The sequence below is a fragment of the Salvia splendens genome, chromosome 1 (genome assembly GCF_004379255.2).
Source record: "Salvia splendens isolate huo1 chromosome 1, SspV2, whole genome shotgun sequence".
NCBI lineage: Eukaryota > Viridiplantae > Streptophyta > Magnoliopsida > Lamiales > Lamiaceae > Salvia > Salvia splendens.
The window spans coordinates 12,236,345-12,250,923 of record NC_056032.1 but is presented as its reverse complement, the minus strand read 5'-3'; the positions used below and the strand labels follow the sequence as shown (position 1 = coordinate 12,250,923).

At 40.9% G+C, this 14,579-nt stretch overlaps 1 protein-coding gene across 1 annotated transcript; it reads left to right on the top strand.

Annotated features, from left to right (window-relative positions):
• The first annotated feature begins 4,273 nt into the window (after positions 1-4,273).
• Positions 4,274-10,709, top strand: LOC121801120. Its single transcript, XM_042200577.1, has 2 exons — positions 4,274-5,751; positions 10,667-10,709. The coding sequence occupies exon 1, from the start codon at positions 5,027-5,029 to the stop codon at positions 5,732-5,734; it is 708 nt and encodes a 235-aa protein (XP_042056511.1). The 5' UTR covers positions 4,274-5,026; the 3' UTR covers positions 5,735-5,751; positions 10,667-10,709.
• Positions 10,710-14,579: the final 3,870 nt, after the last annotated feature.

Here is a 14,579-nt window from a genome sequence, read left to right as displayed (position 1 = left end):
TTCCTGGACGGATATAGTGGGTATTTTCAAATCTATGTGGATCCCGAGGACCAGGAGAAGACAACTTTCACGTGTCCCTTTGGAACGTATGCTTACAGAAGGATGTCGTTCGGTCTGTGCAATGCGCCAGGCACTTTTCAGCGGTGTATGATGAGTATCTTCTCGGACCTACTGGAGGATTGCATCGAGATTTTTATGGACGACTTCACTGTGTACGAGAACTCATTTGACTCATGTTTGGCAAGTTTGGATATAGTGCTGAGGAGGTGTCAGGAAAAGCATTTGGTTTTGAATTTCGAAAAATGCCACTTTATGGTCCCTGAGGGAATTGTCCTAGGGCATGTGGTATCAGAAAGAGGAATACAAGTAGATCGAGCAAAGGTTGAGGTGATCTTAAAACTACCTTACCCGACGAATCAGAAAGAAGTGAGAGGATTCCTAGGGCACGCAGGATTTTATAGAAGGTTTATAAAGGATTTCGCAAGGATTGCTAAACCACTCACTCACTTGTTACATAACGATGTTGATTTTTTTTTCGATGAGGAGTGCAAGAAAGCTTTTTAGTTGTTGAAGGAAAGATTAGTTTCTGCTCCCATTATCAGAGCACCAAATTGGAGTTTGCCATTTGACATAATGTGCGACGCAAGTGACTACGCAGTGGGAGCGGTGCTAGGTCAAAGAGTGGATGGGAAAAGCAACGTGATTTTTTATGCGTCAAAAACGCTCAATCAGGCCCAGAAAAACTATGATACCACGGAAAAGGAAATGTTGGCAGTCGTGTATTCCTTTGAAAAATTCCGACCATATTTGCTTGGGTCGAGGGTGATAGTCTTCACTGATCACGCTGTAATAAAGTACTTACTGGCGAAGAAGGAGTCTAAGCCAAGGTTAATCCGTTGGGTGTTACTTTTACAGGAATTTGACTGGGAAGTTAGAGACAAGAAGGGAACATAGAACAAGGTAGCCGACCACTTGAGTCATATTTTTCAAGGTGAGACCGACGAAGCTATATCTGATGCATTTCCAGAAGAGCATCTGTACTATGTAGGGATATTTCCTAGACCTATCAGTTGGGAAAAGATCATGGCGTTAACAGGTCCAGGAGATTCTGAGAAGGGAAAATGTCATCTGAACGATGAGCCATGGTTCGCAGACCTGGCAAATTACTTGGTCACTGGAGAGGTGCCCAGTTCGCAGGAAATCTCCCGGGCCCAGAGAATGAAGCTCAAAAGTGAAGCCAAGTATTATTTCTGGGACGACCCATATTTGTGGAGAATGGGAGCTGACCAAGTGATCCGGAGGTGTATCCCGGAGTGGGAACAGAGGGATGTGCTGAATCATTGCCATGCCCTAGCTTGTGGAGGTCACTTTGGACCTAGGAAAACTGCAAGGAAGGTGTTAGATAGCGGGTTTTACTGGCCTACATTGCACAAGGATGCTTTCGAGTTTTGTCAGAATTGTGAGAGGTGTCAACAGACGGGGGAAATCTCCAGGAAAGACGAAATGCCGCAAGTTCCAGTGATTGTTTGTGAGATCTTCGATGTCTAGGGAATGGACTTCATGGGTCCATTTCCGTCTTCATACGGAAATACGTACATACTTGTGGCAGTTGATTATGTTTCGAAATGGATAGAGGCCAAGGCGACCACATCTTGTGAAGCTAATGGGGTAGCGAAATTTCTTAGATCCAACATCTTTAACAGGTACGAAGTGCCCAGAGCGATAATATCTGATAATGGGACGCATTTCCGTAATCGGACTATTGAAGCTCTAATGAGAAAGTACGGAGTGCAACACCGCCTTTCCACACCGTACCATCCTCAATCAAATGGGCAAGCGGAGATCTCCAACATAGAGATAAAGGCGATATTGGAGAAGACGGTTAATCCGTCTAGGAAGGACTGGAGTAAGAGGCTTGGAGATGCACTATGGGCTTACAGGACAGCATACAAGACGCCTGTTGGGATGTCACCCTACAGGCTTGTGTTTGGCAAAATGTGCCACTTGCCCGTGGGAGTTGAACACCGAGCATATTGGGCGGTCAAGGAGATCAACATGCGACCCCAGTCCTGCGAAGAAGAACGAAAATTGCAGCTACAGGAGTTGGAGGAGCTGAGGCTGGAGTCATATGAATCGGCAATGTGGTACAAAGAAAGGACGAGACTCTGGCATGACAAGAATCTCCGGACCAAGGAACTACAAGTTGGGCAGAAAGTTCTCCTGTTCCAATCCCGGCTCAAGTTAATGCCTGGTAAGCTGAAGTCTAAATGGATTGGACCATACACTATTGTGAGTCTTCGTGCAAATAGAGCAGTAGAGATCCAGGGAAGTGCTTCAAACTCTACTCATTTTCTTGTCAATGGTCATAGGGTGAAGGTATTTAGGGATAACTCGGAGATGTGTGTAGTGGATGAAGTGTCGCTACGTGCACTCCCTGATATCGCCTAACTGGCCTGGGAAGGAAGTGTTCTCAGTGAATTCCTTCGGTCAGGTGACTAGGAAGTTTTTTTATAAATATATCTTGACCTAGGGAATCTTGAGAGCACTTTAAAACAAAATTTGTAAATATTTAATCGCTTTCTTTAAATCAAGAAAACCCAAACAAATCAAAAAAAAAATTCTTTTCAGAACACCAGACTCCTTAAGGGAAATTTTATACTGTCATATCCTTGACCTGAGAGTCTGGCGTTTCATTTTTAGTTTGATGTTTTTTCTAAGTATGGTATTGCAGAGATATTCACATGGGGCAGGGAATGAAGGATTAAAATTTTGGAGGGAGTTAGCGTCGGTTCAAATTTCAAAAGGTAACTTTATGGGGAGGCGTACGGTTGCTAGCGTCACGCCTGCAAACCATCCTCTCCCATACCCACAGGCTATAACCGTGCTGTAGCCTTTATTTTCCATATCATAACTCACTCTCTCTCTACATAAATTCCCCAAATTTCTCTCTCAAATCCTATCTTTTCTCTAACCCTAATCGGAGCAATTTTCTTCCGAGTTCTTGTAATAATTCTACAGAATCTGCCATGGAGAACACAAAGAACACAGGAAGCATTTCAGGATCCGGCGATTCTAACGCAGTGGCATTCATGGCCGACCTATTGCAAAAGCTTGGGGGCCGGAAGAAGCGATGAAAGCATTCGCTATGTTCACCACCATGATGGAACAGACCGCACATGCCGCTTCAACATCTGCCGCACCACCACCACCAAAAATTTCAGGGGCTTCACCACCCCAACCAGAGGCCGTTCATACCGTCGCAGAAACAACCACCGCAGACATATGAGGAGAGGAGGCAGATCTGGCAGCGGGGTTGGAACTGTTGGTTGTAAGCGAACCAGGGTTAGATTCGTTCGTTGAGGGGGAAACCCCTGTTTTGTCTGATAAAGAAGTTGTTGTCTCTGAGGGGGTGAACCCTGTTATAGCTGCTGTGGATTTTGTTGGGAAATAAACCCTAGGTACATCTGTGAGTGTGGATCTGTCTGCTGTTTTGCCTGTTAGTATTACTGAGGGAGAAACCCCTGTTGCTGAGAAATTCGAAGAGGGAGAAACCCCTGGTGTTTGTGTGAGTGTTTCGGAGGGCGACGAAGCCCTAATTTCTGAGAAGGCTGTGGAGGGGGAAACCGTGGAAGTTTTTGGGGGCAGTAAGGCCCATGTTTCTGAGAATGTAAGTGAGGGGAAGACCCCTGAAAAAGCTGTGGGTACTAAGGCCCAGGATGAGGAAGAGTTGGTTGGGGTAGGAACCCCTATCTACATCACGGGGGCAACCCCTTTGTTGAATGAGGAGGGAGAAGCCCTCATTTCTGAAAATGTACAGGAGCCCGCCGGCGACGGGATGAATTTGTTGGTATATCTGATCGATGTTCCAGAGGGGACTGTTTCGCCGATAAGTGCAAGGGAAGTAAGGAGGCAAGCTCGTCGGAGCTTGATTGATGAGATTGACGAATCCGTCTAGCAAACGGAGGAAGGATCGCTGGGTCTAGCAACCGCAGCCCCTGAGCAGGCAAACTCTCCCAGACCTAGCAGTGGAGAGAAAGAAGAGGAGGAAAGCTGCCACGCGACCGAGAGAAAGAGGAAGGGAAAACAGATTGCTCCTTCCTCGACCAAGAAAGCAAAAGGGAAGTCCGTTGAACCCTCTCTTCCTCCACCTGCTAAGGTACCATATGCTGCTGGATCCGAAAGCCCTGCTAGGTCCAGTGATTCCGACGAGGAACAAGAAGAGGAGCTCAATTTCGAGCCTATAGAAATCTGGATCACCAAGGAATTGCTGGACGCTATGAGGAAGTTCACTGACCCAAAACGTACCGCGACGTACAAAGAGAAGAGCGCCGTGGGAAAGTATGCTAAGTCCGGGAAGACGTATAACCCAGAGGAGCACAAGGAGATTGTGTCCAACAATGAATTTCGGGAGTACATAGAGGCAATCGGATTTGACTGCCTGCTCAAGCACAGCACCTTCGAGGTTCCGATCGCCTTGGCACGAGAATTCTTTTTGACCTTCCGGTTTAAATCCACCACTGACTTGGATGCTGACTCCATTAACTTTCGCCTCTTCAATGAAGAACACGTGATGAGCATCAGAGAGTGGACTCTCCGGATGGGTTTGTTGACACGTACACAGGACGGCGAAGGTTTATGGAATGAGAGAATGGTAGGACCGCCTAAGTCCACACCCGGTTTCAAGTCACAGAGTGCTTGGGAGTTTGTTACCCACCCAAGGGTGGGTCAGTTTAAGACCAGCTTTTTGAAAGCCCACCACATCGAGAACAGAATCCTGTGATTTGCCCAGACATTTGTTAGCTATAATCTGATGGGCACTGCCAACAACGCCTTGACAACCACCGACCTTTATTTTACTTAGTGTATGGCCAAGGGGGTCCGTGTTCATCTAGGCTATTGACTTGCCCAGGCTTGCCACCAGGTAACTGCCAACCCTTCCAGGCATTTATACACATGTCATCTCCTAGGGGCTTATTTGCAGCGCAACGTGATCTTGAAAGTCCATAAAGCCTGCCGAGGAGTGGAGATGTGCCTACCCCCGGAAGTTTTCAATATGGATTATTTCTTCAACAAGGGGCTCCTATATACGCATGGAAAGGAGGTATGTTTTTACGAGGTTGGCGGGTCAGAAGTTCCGGTGAAGCAGGAAACGACGAGTGTGGAGGCAGGTGCTAAGATCGGAGTTGAAAAAATGAGACAGGAGGTGGGATGGATGCGATCTGAAATTAAGATGGTTCTGGAGGGGATTGTGACCCTACGGGGTAATAAAAAGGACAGTGTCGAGGTAGAGAAAATAAGGAAGGAGGTAACTGAAGTCAGAATGGAAGTCGGGCGAGTCAGGGAGGAAATCGTGGCCCTCAAGGGGTGCATTAATGATCTTGTGGCCACATCGTCTAAGCACACTGAGAGGATAGCGGAGGGCGTCTCGCTAATGATGATGATGGCAAAGTGGTTTCGTGAGAGATTCCCTGATGCACCAAAGTCACTTTCTGGACCTGGCAGCGGTTCCAAATCACCGGGTCCAAGAAGTGTAGCTATTCCGAAACCCCCACAGGCATCGAAGCCCTTGACTACCCCATCCTCCACTAGACCGTTGATCGTGAAGAAGACAGTCCCCAGACCGAGTGAGACAGAGAAGGAGACGCCGGAATCTCCGGCAAAGAAGAAAGCCAAGGTGACCCAACCGTCCGCCCCGCCCAAGTCTGGCTCCCGCGGGGGCCAGACCCCTAATTGATTCCCCCCCCAAACCAAGTAACTTTTACTTTTCATCTTTTATTTTGTTTCGTTTTCTGTTTGCGTTTATCTATGCCAGCATGCTCTGTTCTGTATATACGTGTTGCAACTTCCCACACTTAGCCCACTCCGTGGTCTAAGTGTGAGATGGGGTTGTTCTGTTTTTGCATGTTTTGGTTTTGTTTGTTATGATTTCTCCCACTTAGCTCGGTGTACGGTCTAAGTGTGAGAAGTTTGTTGTTTGTTTGTTTTGTGTTGTTTGGTCTGTATAGTGTTGTTCTTACTTTCCTATTTCCCCCCTTCACTAGGATAGCTTGGGGACAAGCTTGAGTGAAGCGGGAGGGGAGGAGTAAGTGCAGTTTTTGTTTTTGTTAGTTTTTGTTTTTTTTAATAAGAGTCTTAGAGTCTCTAAGTTTTTGTGTTTGTGTGTTACATGAGCTAGTGGATATAATAAGGCAAAGAATTCCCTTAGTGAGAGCGATTGAAGAAAGGATACACGTCAACTTTGATGCCTTTTTCCTTAATAAACTAAAAGCGGTCTGAATGAAGTAAGGACGATAGAAAATGCCTTAGATAACTTAGCTGTGCAGCCCTACTATAAAAGCGAGTTATAAGCCTAAACTTTGAGCTAACATGAAAAAAATGGGCTGCCACTTGATGCTTACGGAGTAGAGTCTAAAAGAGAAAAAAATGGGTTATGGAGGAATAAGCTGGACGAAGTCCAGAACTGGTGGTATAACCTGGACGAAGTCCAGGAAAAGGAGGTATAAGCTGGACGAAGTCCAGGGGAGGAATAAAATAACAAATCGGAGGTATAAGCTGGACGAAGTCCAGGGAAAAAAGGGGAAAAAGAAGATTAATTACCCAAGGGCAGGAAGTGATAATGTAACATCCCAAATTTTTGTGACTCTTCTTATATGTTATTCGAATTTTGGATTCTTGGAATTATGAAACTTTCGTTCTATGTGATTAAGTGTTTTGCGTGAAATAAATTTTCGTGGTTAATGTGGGATGATGAGCTTGATGTTTTATATTTTCCAATGTGGGGAAATAATTAATAGGATCATGCATTTATATTCTTCGAGCCAATTCATTGGAATTTTCGGCCCTTCCTAATTATTGAAATAGTATTTCATTTCTTGGATTTAATTAATTGTCTTGGGATACTTATCCAAATTAAATCCAAACCAAATGACCCCTAACTGGTACTACATGGAATTCGAACTCCATTTTTATTTTCCTTGGGAGTTTTCAAAAATCTCCTATAGGAGAAAGAATTATTTTCATATGATTTAATTGGTGCTTTATTGACTCTCTTCCTTTGAATTTAATCCAATTAAATCATGTTATAATTTATTTCTTCACCTAAAATAAATAGAGAGTTGGGACATTCTTTGGTTAGCAATTTTTGGCCCCTCCACTAAATTTTGGAGGATATTTTATTTGTTTCCTAATTTGTGGAATCCCTTTTTATTCAAATAAATTCCTATGTCTAATTAATTGGGGATGTGAATATTTTTCTCCTACTTTTCTTCCATATCACACGCCCCCTATGCAATATTTTCCTTGTGGGAATTTAATTAATTGTTGTCTATTTTATGGGAGCCTTTTTCCTATAAATAAATTGCCTAATTTAAATCATATTCTTTTAATTGGAGATTTAAATAATTTCCTTGTGCAATTCCTTATGGAAATTTTCGGCCCCCACCATTATTTTCATACTTGGAGATTTAATTTATTTTGTTCCCTTGTTTATGAAATATTCACTTTTATTTCCTAAGTTGTGAATATATTCTCTCCAAGTAAATACCAAATAAATTCCTTGCAATTCTTACATGGAATTGTCGAAAATTTCCTCCCCTTCCCACATGCTTATTTTATTCTTTTAATTGTAGATTTATTTAATTGTATTTTTCCCCAAAATTAATTAATTGATTGATTTTAAACCTAACCCTAATCCTATAAAAACACCTAAACTAAACCCTAGCCCCCATTCTCCCTCAATTTTCGTGCCTCCCTCCTCCCTCTCCACATTCTCTCCAAAAAAACTTCTTTCACCATTGTTTCTTGCATCCATTGAAGTTTATTTTCAAGAATCTCCGACGAATCACCTCGTTTCTTGGTTCTACCAATTCGTTTTGTCAAAGAAGGTATATTGGCATCACTTTTCCTCATTCTTTTCATTTGAACCATGTTCTTGAATCCTACATGCATGTAGTGGGTGTAGGAATCGTAGATCGCAAGTTTAATCGGGGAGGGAAAGTGAGTTTGCTTGAAAACCTTGATAAATATGCGTTTCAATTGAATTGTGTGAAGTTTGATTGGAATCTTTGGTGAATGATGTAAGTTTATATGCAAACATGATTAAGAGAGTCTTATCAAGCATGATTGTGTGTTATAAGCATGAGAATTGGTGTTTGGATGATTGAGAAGGAAACCCTAATTTAGAAATTGTGTATCTGTTATTTGTGATGTTCGACCAGTAGCTTCTGATGAGTAATTGACCTATCAAACAGCCGATTTTTGATATGAAAATTTTACTGAGTACACTTCAAGGTGTTACCAGTGTCTCGTGTAAATTTCAGCCCTTTTAATCGAAAAATAAATTTTTAATAAAATTTTGAAGTTGACTGCGCAAATCTGCCAGAAACTCGTGTTCTCGCCAAGAATGTTTCATTTTCTGTTTGACTGACCAAATGACCTCCGATTAATGTGATTCTTGAACTAGATGAAAGTGTCTTCTGAGTCGTGTTAAATTTTCAGCCTTTTTGGGCATTGGATGAATTTATGGTAAATTTGTCAAATGAACTGCGCAGTGCTGTCAGAAATTGTATGTTCCGACCAAAGAGTTTAATATGTGATATGACTGACTAAATGACGTGATTTCGGTGTGAAAATCTTCATGGATGAACTTGAATGTGCCCTCTGTATTGTGACCAAAATTTAGCTTCATATGGGGTCGAGTAAATTTATAGTGATTTTTACAAAACGGTCGCGCAGTTCTGCCAGTTTTCTGCCTTGTTAAAATGACACCTAGTTTCAAGTTTCAAAGTATTATATGATGCATGTATGTCCAAGGAACGTGTTTAAATGTTGAAATCACTTGTGATAAGTTGGAATGTGTTACGTGTGTCTTTACACCCTTTTGACGTATGTTGGGTTGGGGAATGTGAGAAAAATGATGAGAGAGAAAACGATAGGACATGCATAGTAAAATGTTGATGTGGAAGGCTGACTTGTGTTGTCATTGACAAGGGTGCTGTGTACTCGTGAACTCGAGGATCGTGAGTTGCTATAAGTTGGGTTGTGAATTTGCTAAGCGATCGAGGTGGGCTTTCTTTTCAAACCTCTTTATTTTTCCGAAAATATGATGTGGTGTTATAAGGGTGGTTTAAAGTGTTATTATGTCATGCCGTGATTGTTTTGATGTTGAGATTTTTGCCTGATGCCTAGTTCGTTTGAGCTTGCTCCGTTAGGCTATAGGGCTATGTTGAGATTGTGCTTGATGCCTAGTTTGTGAGTTCGCTCCATTAGGCTATAGGGCTATGATAAACGAATTCGGGTCTGAGTAGGGCCGCAAACCCTATCAGGCTGTGTACACAGAGGGGATCGTGAGCCGTCCTTGCTAGTCGGCCGGTCTCGTGGGCGAATAGTGTGGCCACACTTTCGTCGCACTATGGTAAGAGGATGTGATTGATTGATTGATGTGGAAAATGAGGAGATAAATTGTCTGGCCAGACTTGGATTTTTTGTGTTCTCGTGATATTTCTTACTATATAAAACTCGAGATCACTGGTATGGATGACATAACTTATTAAAATGTTTTCGGCATGAGCCCATTGAGTACAACAAGTACTCAGCCCTGCATATTCTTTTTCTTATGTGATGGTTGAGCGGGATGTTGCGGTGGATGTTGAGCTGGCTAAAGACCCTAGGATACGTTGTGTCGTCATACATAGGCGTGATCCTTGACTCTCCCTGAACCTTATTTATCCGCTGCTATGTTTTAAATTATGTCTTAAGACCTTAATCTTTTCGTGTTGTGTTTGAACATGTATGGCGGTGTTAGGTTTAAACGAGTGTATACGTTGTCTTTCTGAAAATGGTGTTTTCCGAGATTTAAGTTAAATGTTCGTTTTACCTTAGTTTTTTTATATATATAGTTGTATTTCTTAAGTCAAATTTTTTCCGGTGCCCTTTATAAAAGTATGTTTCTTTACGTCTTTTAAAAAAAATGACCTTAAACTTCTTTAAACTAAGTTGTTTTTCTTCTTTAAGTCTTAAGTTGTTCTTTTAAACTGTTGTCCATGCATGTCGGTCACGATCGCCGCGTTTGTGATACCCCTGGTATGGGCGGTCGTGACAGATAATTACCTGACCCAGGAATGAAAAAAAATATAGAAAAATCGGGAGACGATAGAAAGGAGAAAATTCTCATAACCCGACGCATCAGTGGTGTAACTTTAACTTTGGAGCGTTTCGATCCTAACATCCCTGGTGAGGAATGAGTGATCGAGCGAACCTAACCGCTGGGAAATCAATAGGCTATCTTGACGAACTGACAGACCGTTTAGGTAGAAGAAAGAAGGGGGAGGATTTGAAGACTGTAGACGATCGGAGAGAACTTAAGCTTGTGGGGACAGTCGCCTAAAAGTTGAAACTAGTTCATGCTTGTCTGTTGTTTCTTTTTGTGTGTTGTCTTCTTTTATGAGTCTGTAGTTTTCTAGGCCTAGGAGTCTGTTTTGTGTTAGTGTCTTGTTTGTAAAGTCGTTCTTGGGGACCGTGCGTTGAAATTTGCCTTATTTTTTTCTTGTCTTTCATGCTTGAGGACAAGCATGGTTTAAGTGTGAGCAGTTTGATAAGGCTAATTTCATGCATAGGTACAGGGGATAAATTTGTGAATTTGCTCGGTCTAACACATGTTTTAAGCCAGGTGTATAGAAGAAATTCGCCAGGTCCAGGAAAATAAGGAGGCAATCACACGCCCGAGGAAACTGGCGAATAAGTGAACATTGTGAAAGAAATTGCAAGACGGAGTAAATCTCAGAACTGAAGGGTAGAATGGATTTTCTACGAAGGTTCTAGAAGATTATGTCCGTGTCTATAAAAGGAAGGTTGCATGCATTCTGGAGGGATCTTCTCGGGGGAGACCTCACTAACAGTCGGCAGCTAGTTCACTTTTCTATACACTTGGGTTTTTATAGGGAAATTCAGGGGGTTCCGCGCTAGGGTTCACTTTCGGCTTTCTCGTTTCAAGTTGGGTTGTAACACCGTCCTGTTGAGGGCGAAGAAACAAGTTCCCGTTTACTTTTCTCGCATTTTGTGGTTTCCACCGAGCTTCGCTGTTCGAAGCTCGGCATTCTGTTTTATCGACTATTTCCGTGTTTTATGCAAGTTTAATTTTTTGTTATGTCGATGTCTGATTTTGCTGTTGTGATTTTCTGGAGTTTTGAGCTAGCTTGCTTGTTTTGGATAAGTTTCGCAATTGTTTATTGAATCTGTGCAGAGTAATGGCTGAATCGGAGTGATCGGAGTTTGTTGGTGAATGAATCGGAGGTCTGAATTTGGTTTTGTAGTTTTGATTGTGGAAACGCTTAAATTTGATGTTGATCGGAGTAGATCTGTTAGTTCGGAAGTTCTGGAGTGGAATCTAGTTGCTGTTGGTTTCGGATTGCTTGGATCCGGAGTGGATTAAGCGTTCGACGTGAGATCTGAGCAGAGTTGGTTTATTTTAATGCCTAGTCAAGGATAACGCCTATGTATGAAGACACAACGCATCCTAAGGCCAACTCAACATCCTCCGAAACATCCCGCTCAACCTGCACATAAGAAAAATAATATGCAGAGCTGAGTATTTGTTGTACTCAATGGGCTCATGCCGAAAACATTTTATATTAGTTATGTCATCCATACCAGTGATCTCGAGTTTTATATGTAGTAAGAAATATCACGAGAACACAAAAACATTTCAAGTCTGGCCAGACAATTTATCTCCCCACTTTTCACATCATTCCATCAATCACAATCATCATATCACAGTGCGATGAAAGTATGGACACACTATTCGCCCACGAGACCGGCCGACTAGCAAGGACGGCTCACGATCCCACCAGTGTACACAGCCTGATAGGGTTTGCGGCCCTACTCAGACCCGAATTCGTTTCACAACACAGCCCTATAGCCTAACGGAGCAAGCTCAGACGAACTAGGCATCAGACAACAATCTCACAAACAAAAACATGGCATGACATAACAGTTAAACCACCATTATAACACCACGTAATATTTTCAAAAAATAAAGAGATTTGAAAAGAAAGCCCACCTCGTTGGTTTAATCAATTCAATATCCACTTAAGGCAACCCCCGTTCCTTGTGCTCACGTACACACAATAACCCTTGCCAATCATCACAACACAAATCAGCCTTCCATAAATTCACATTACCATGCATGTCCTATCGTTCCTTTTATCATTCCCTTAATTTACCCATCCCAACATTCATCAACCTAAGGAACAACATGCCATAATATTTCTCAACGTGTCACACATAATCACGTCACAGGATACCTTCCCAAATCATACATGCATCATATAATTCATTAAAACTTGGCAACAAGTGATATTTCCACATAACAACAAATCTGGCAGAACTGCGCGGTTTGTTTGTAAAAATCACCAAAAATCCATCCGACCTCATATGAAGCTAAAATTTGGTCACAACACAGTAGACAAATTTAAGTTCATTCAGGTAAAGTTTCACACTCAAATAATGTCATTTGGTCGGTCAAAACATTAATACCACTCTCTAGTCGGAATATAAAAATTCTGGCAGCATTGCGCAGTTCATTTGAAAAATTCACCATAAATTCATCCGATGTCCAATGAGGCTGAAATTTTTACATGACTCAGAAGACACTTCAATTATTTTATCTAGTTTAAGAATCACATCAAACGGAGGTCATTTGGGCAGTCAAACAGAATACGAAATCTTCTGGACGAGAACACAAGTTTCTGGCAGAATTGCGCAGTCAACTTCAAACATTTTTTAAATATTCATGTTTCGACAAAAAGGGATGAAATTCACACGAGACACAGAAAACACCTTGAAATTTACTCAGTAAAATTTTCATATCAAAATTCGATCATTTGATAGGTCAATTACACATCAAAAACCGCTGTTCGAACGTCACAGATTTCAGGCTCACAAATTCGAAATTAGGGTTTCTTCCTCATTCAACCAAACACAATTTTTCATGCTTCCCACACACAAACATGTTTCAAAAGGTTTTCACAATCATGTTCTCATATAACCACACATTATTCACCAATGAATCATTCAAACTTTACACATATTCATTCACAATCGCATATTCACAGTTTTTCTCGTACAAACACAAATTCCCATCGATTAATTTTGCGATCTGTGATTCCTACACTCACTATATGCATGAATGAATCAAGAACAAGGTTTCAATGGAGAAGATGAGGAAAAGATTTAGTTATACCTTCTTGAATCGAAAACCAAACGGTAAAAGCAAAGATTGATGCGATTCGTCTGGAACTCTTGAAAATAAAACTTCAATGGATGCAAGAACAATGATGGGAGAAATTTTGGAGAGGTTGAAGAGAGGGAGGAGAGGTGAGGCACGAAAATTATGAGGGAGAATGGGGGCTAGGGTTTAGTTTAGGTGATTATATAGTCCTAGGTTTAATCCCATAAATTAATTAATTAATTAATTGTGGAGGAATAAAATAAAGGCCAATAAATATAATCTCACAATTAAAAAGAAGGCAAAATTTCGAAAATTAGGTTAATAAATTCATTAAGGAATTTATTTGGTATTTACTTGGAGAGAAATAGATTCACAATTTAGGAAAATAAGTCAATGAATATTCCATAAACAAGGGAACAAAATAAATTAAATCTCCAAGTAGGAAATAATGAGGGAAGGGGCGAAAATCTTGATGGTGTGCACAAGGAAATTATTTAAATCCTCAATTAAATAGAATAGGATTTAAATTTGGTAATTTCTTTATAGGAAAAGACTCTAATAAAATAGGCAGCAATAAAATAGATTTCCCCCAAGGAAATTAAGCTAAAAAGAGTGTGGGATGGAGACACAATAGAAGGAAAATATTCACATCCCCAATTAATTTGGCTTAGGTATTAATTTGGTATTGAATAAAGGGAATTCCACAAAATAGGAAACAAATATATTCTCCTCTACAAATAGGGGGCCGAAAATTTACTTAATTAGCCACAAGGAAATAATGCAACTCTTAATTTAATTGGGGTGAGGGAATAAAATGTGGCAAGATTTAATTGGATTTAAAATAAATGAAGGAATCAACAAGGTACCAATTTTATCAAATAAACTAATTCATCCTCTTAATTCAAGTAGAGGATATCCGAAACTCACAAAAATAATAGGTTAGAGTTCGAGTTTCATGTAGCACAAATTAGGGATAATTTGGTTTGGATTTAATTTGGATAAATATCCCAAAACAATTAATTAAATCCAAGAAATGTAATACTATTTCCAAAAATTAGGAAGGGCCAAAAACTCCAATGAATTGGCTCGGAAAAATATATGCATGATCCTATTAAATTATTTCCCCACATTGGAAAATATAAAAATATCAACCACTTCATTCCACATCACCCACGATAATTATTTCACATAATTCACTTAATCGCATAGAAACAAAAGTTTCATAATTGAAATTTCAAATCAACTTATTAAATAAACATCACAAATTTTTGGGATGTTACATCCTTCTCCTCTTAACAGAAATTTCGTCCCGAAATTTGATCGTCTCACATAAACAACTCGGGGAACTTTTCTT

Bases quoted from the DNA above. Each gene is read 5' to 3' on its own strand.
- LOC121801120 (XM_042200577.1), top strand. From the start codon at position 5,027: ATGTGCCTACCCCCGGAAGTTTTCAATATGGATTATTTCTTCAACAAG.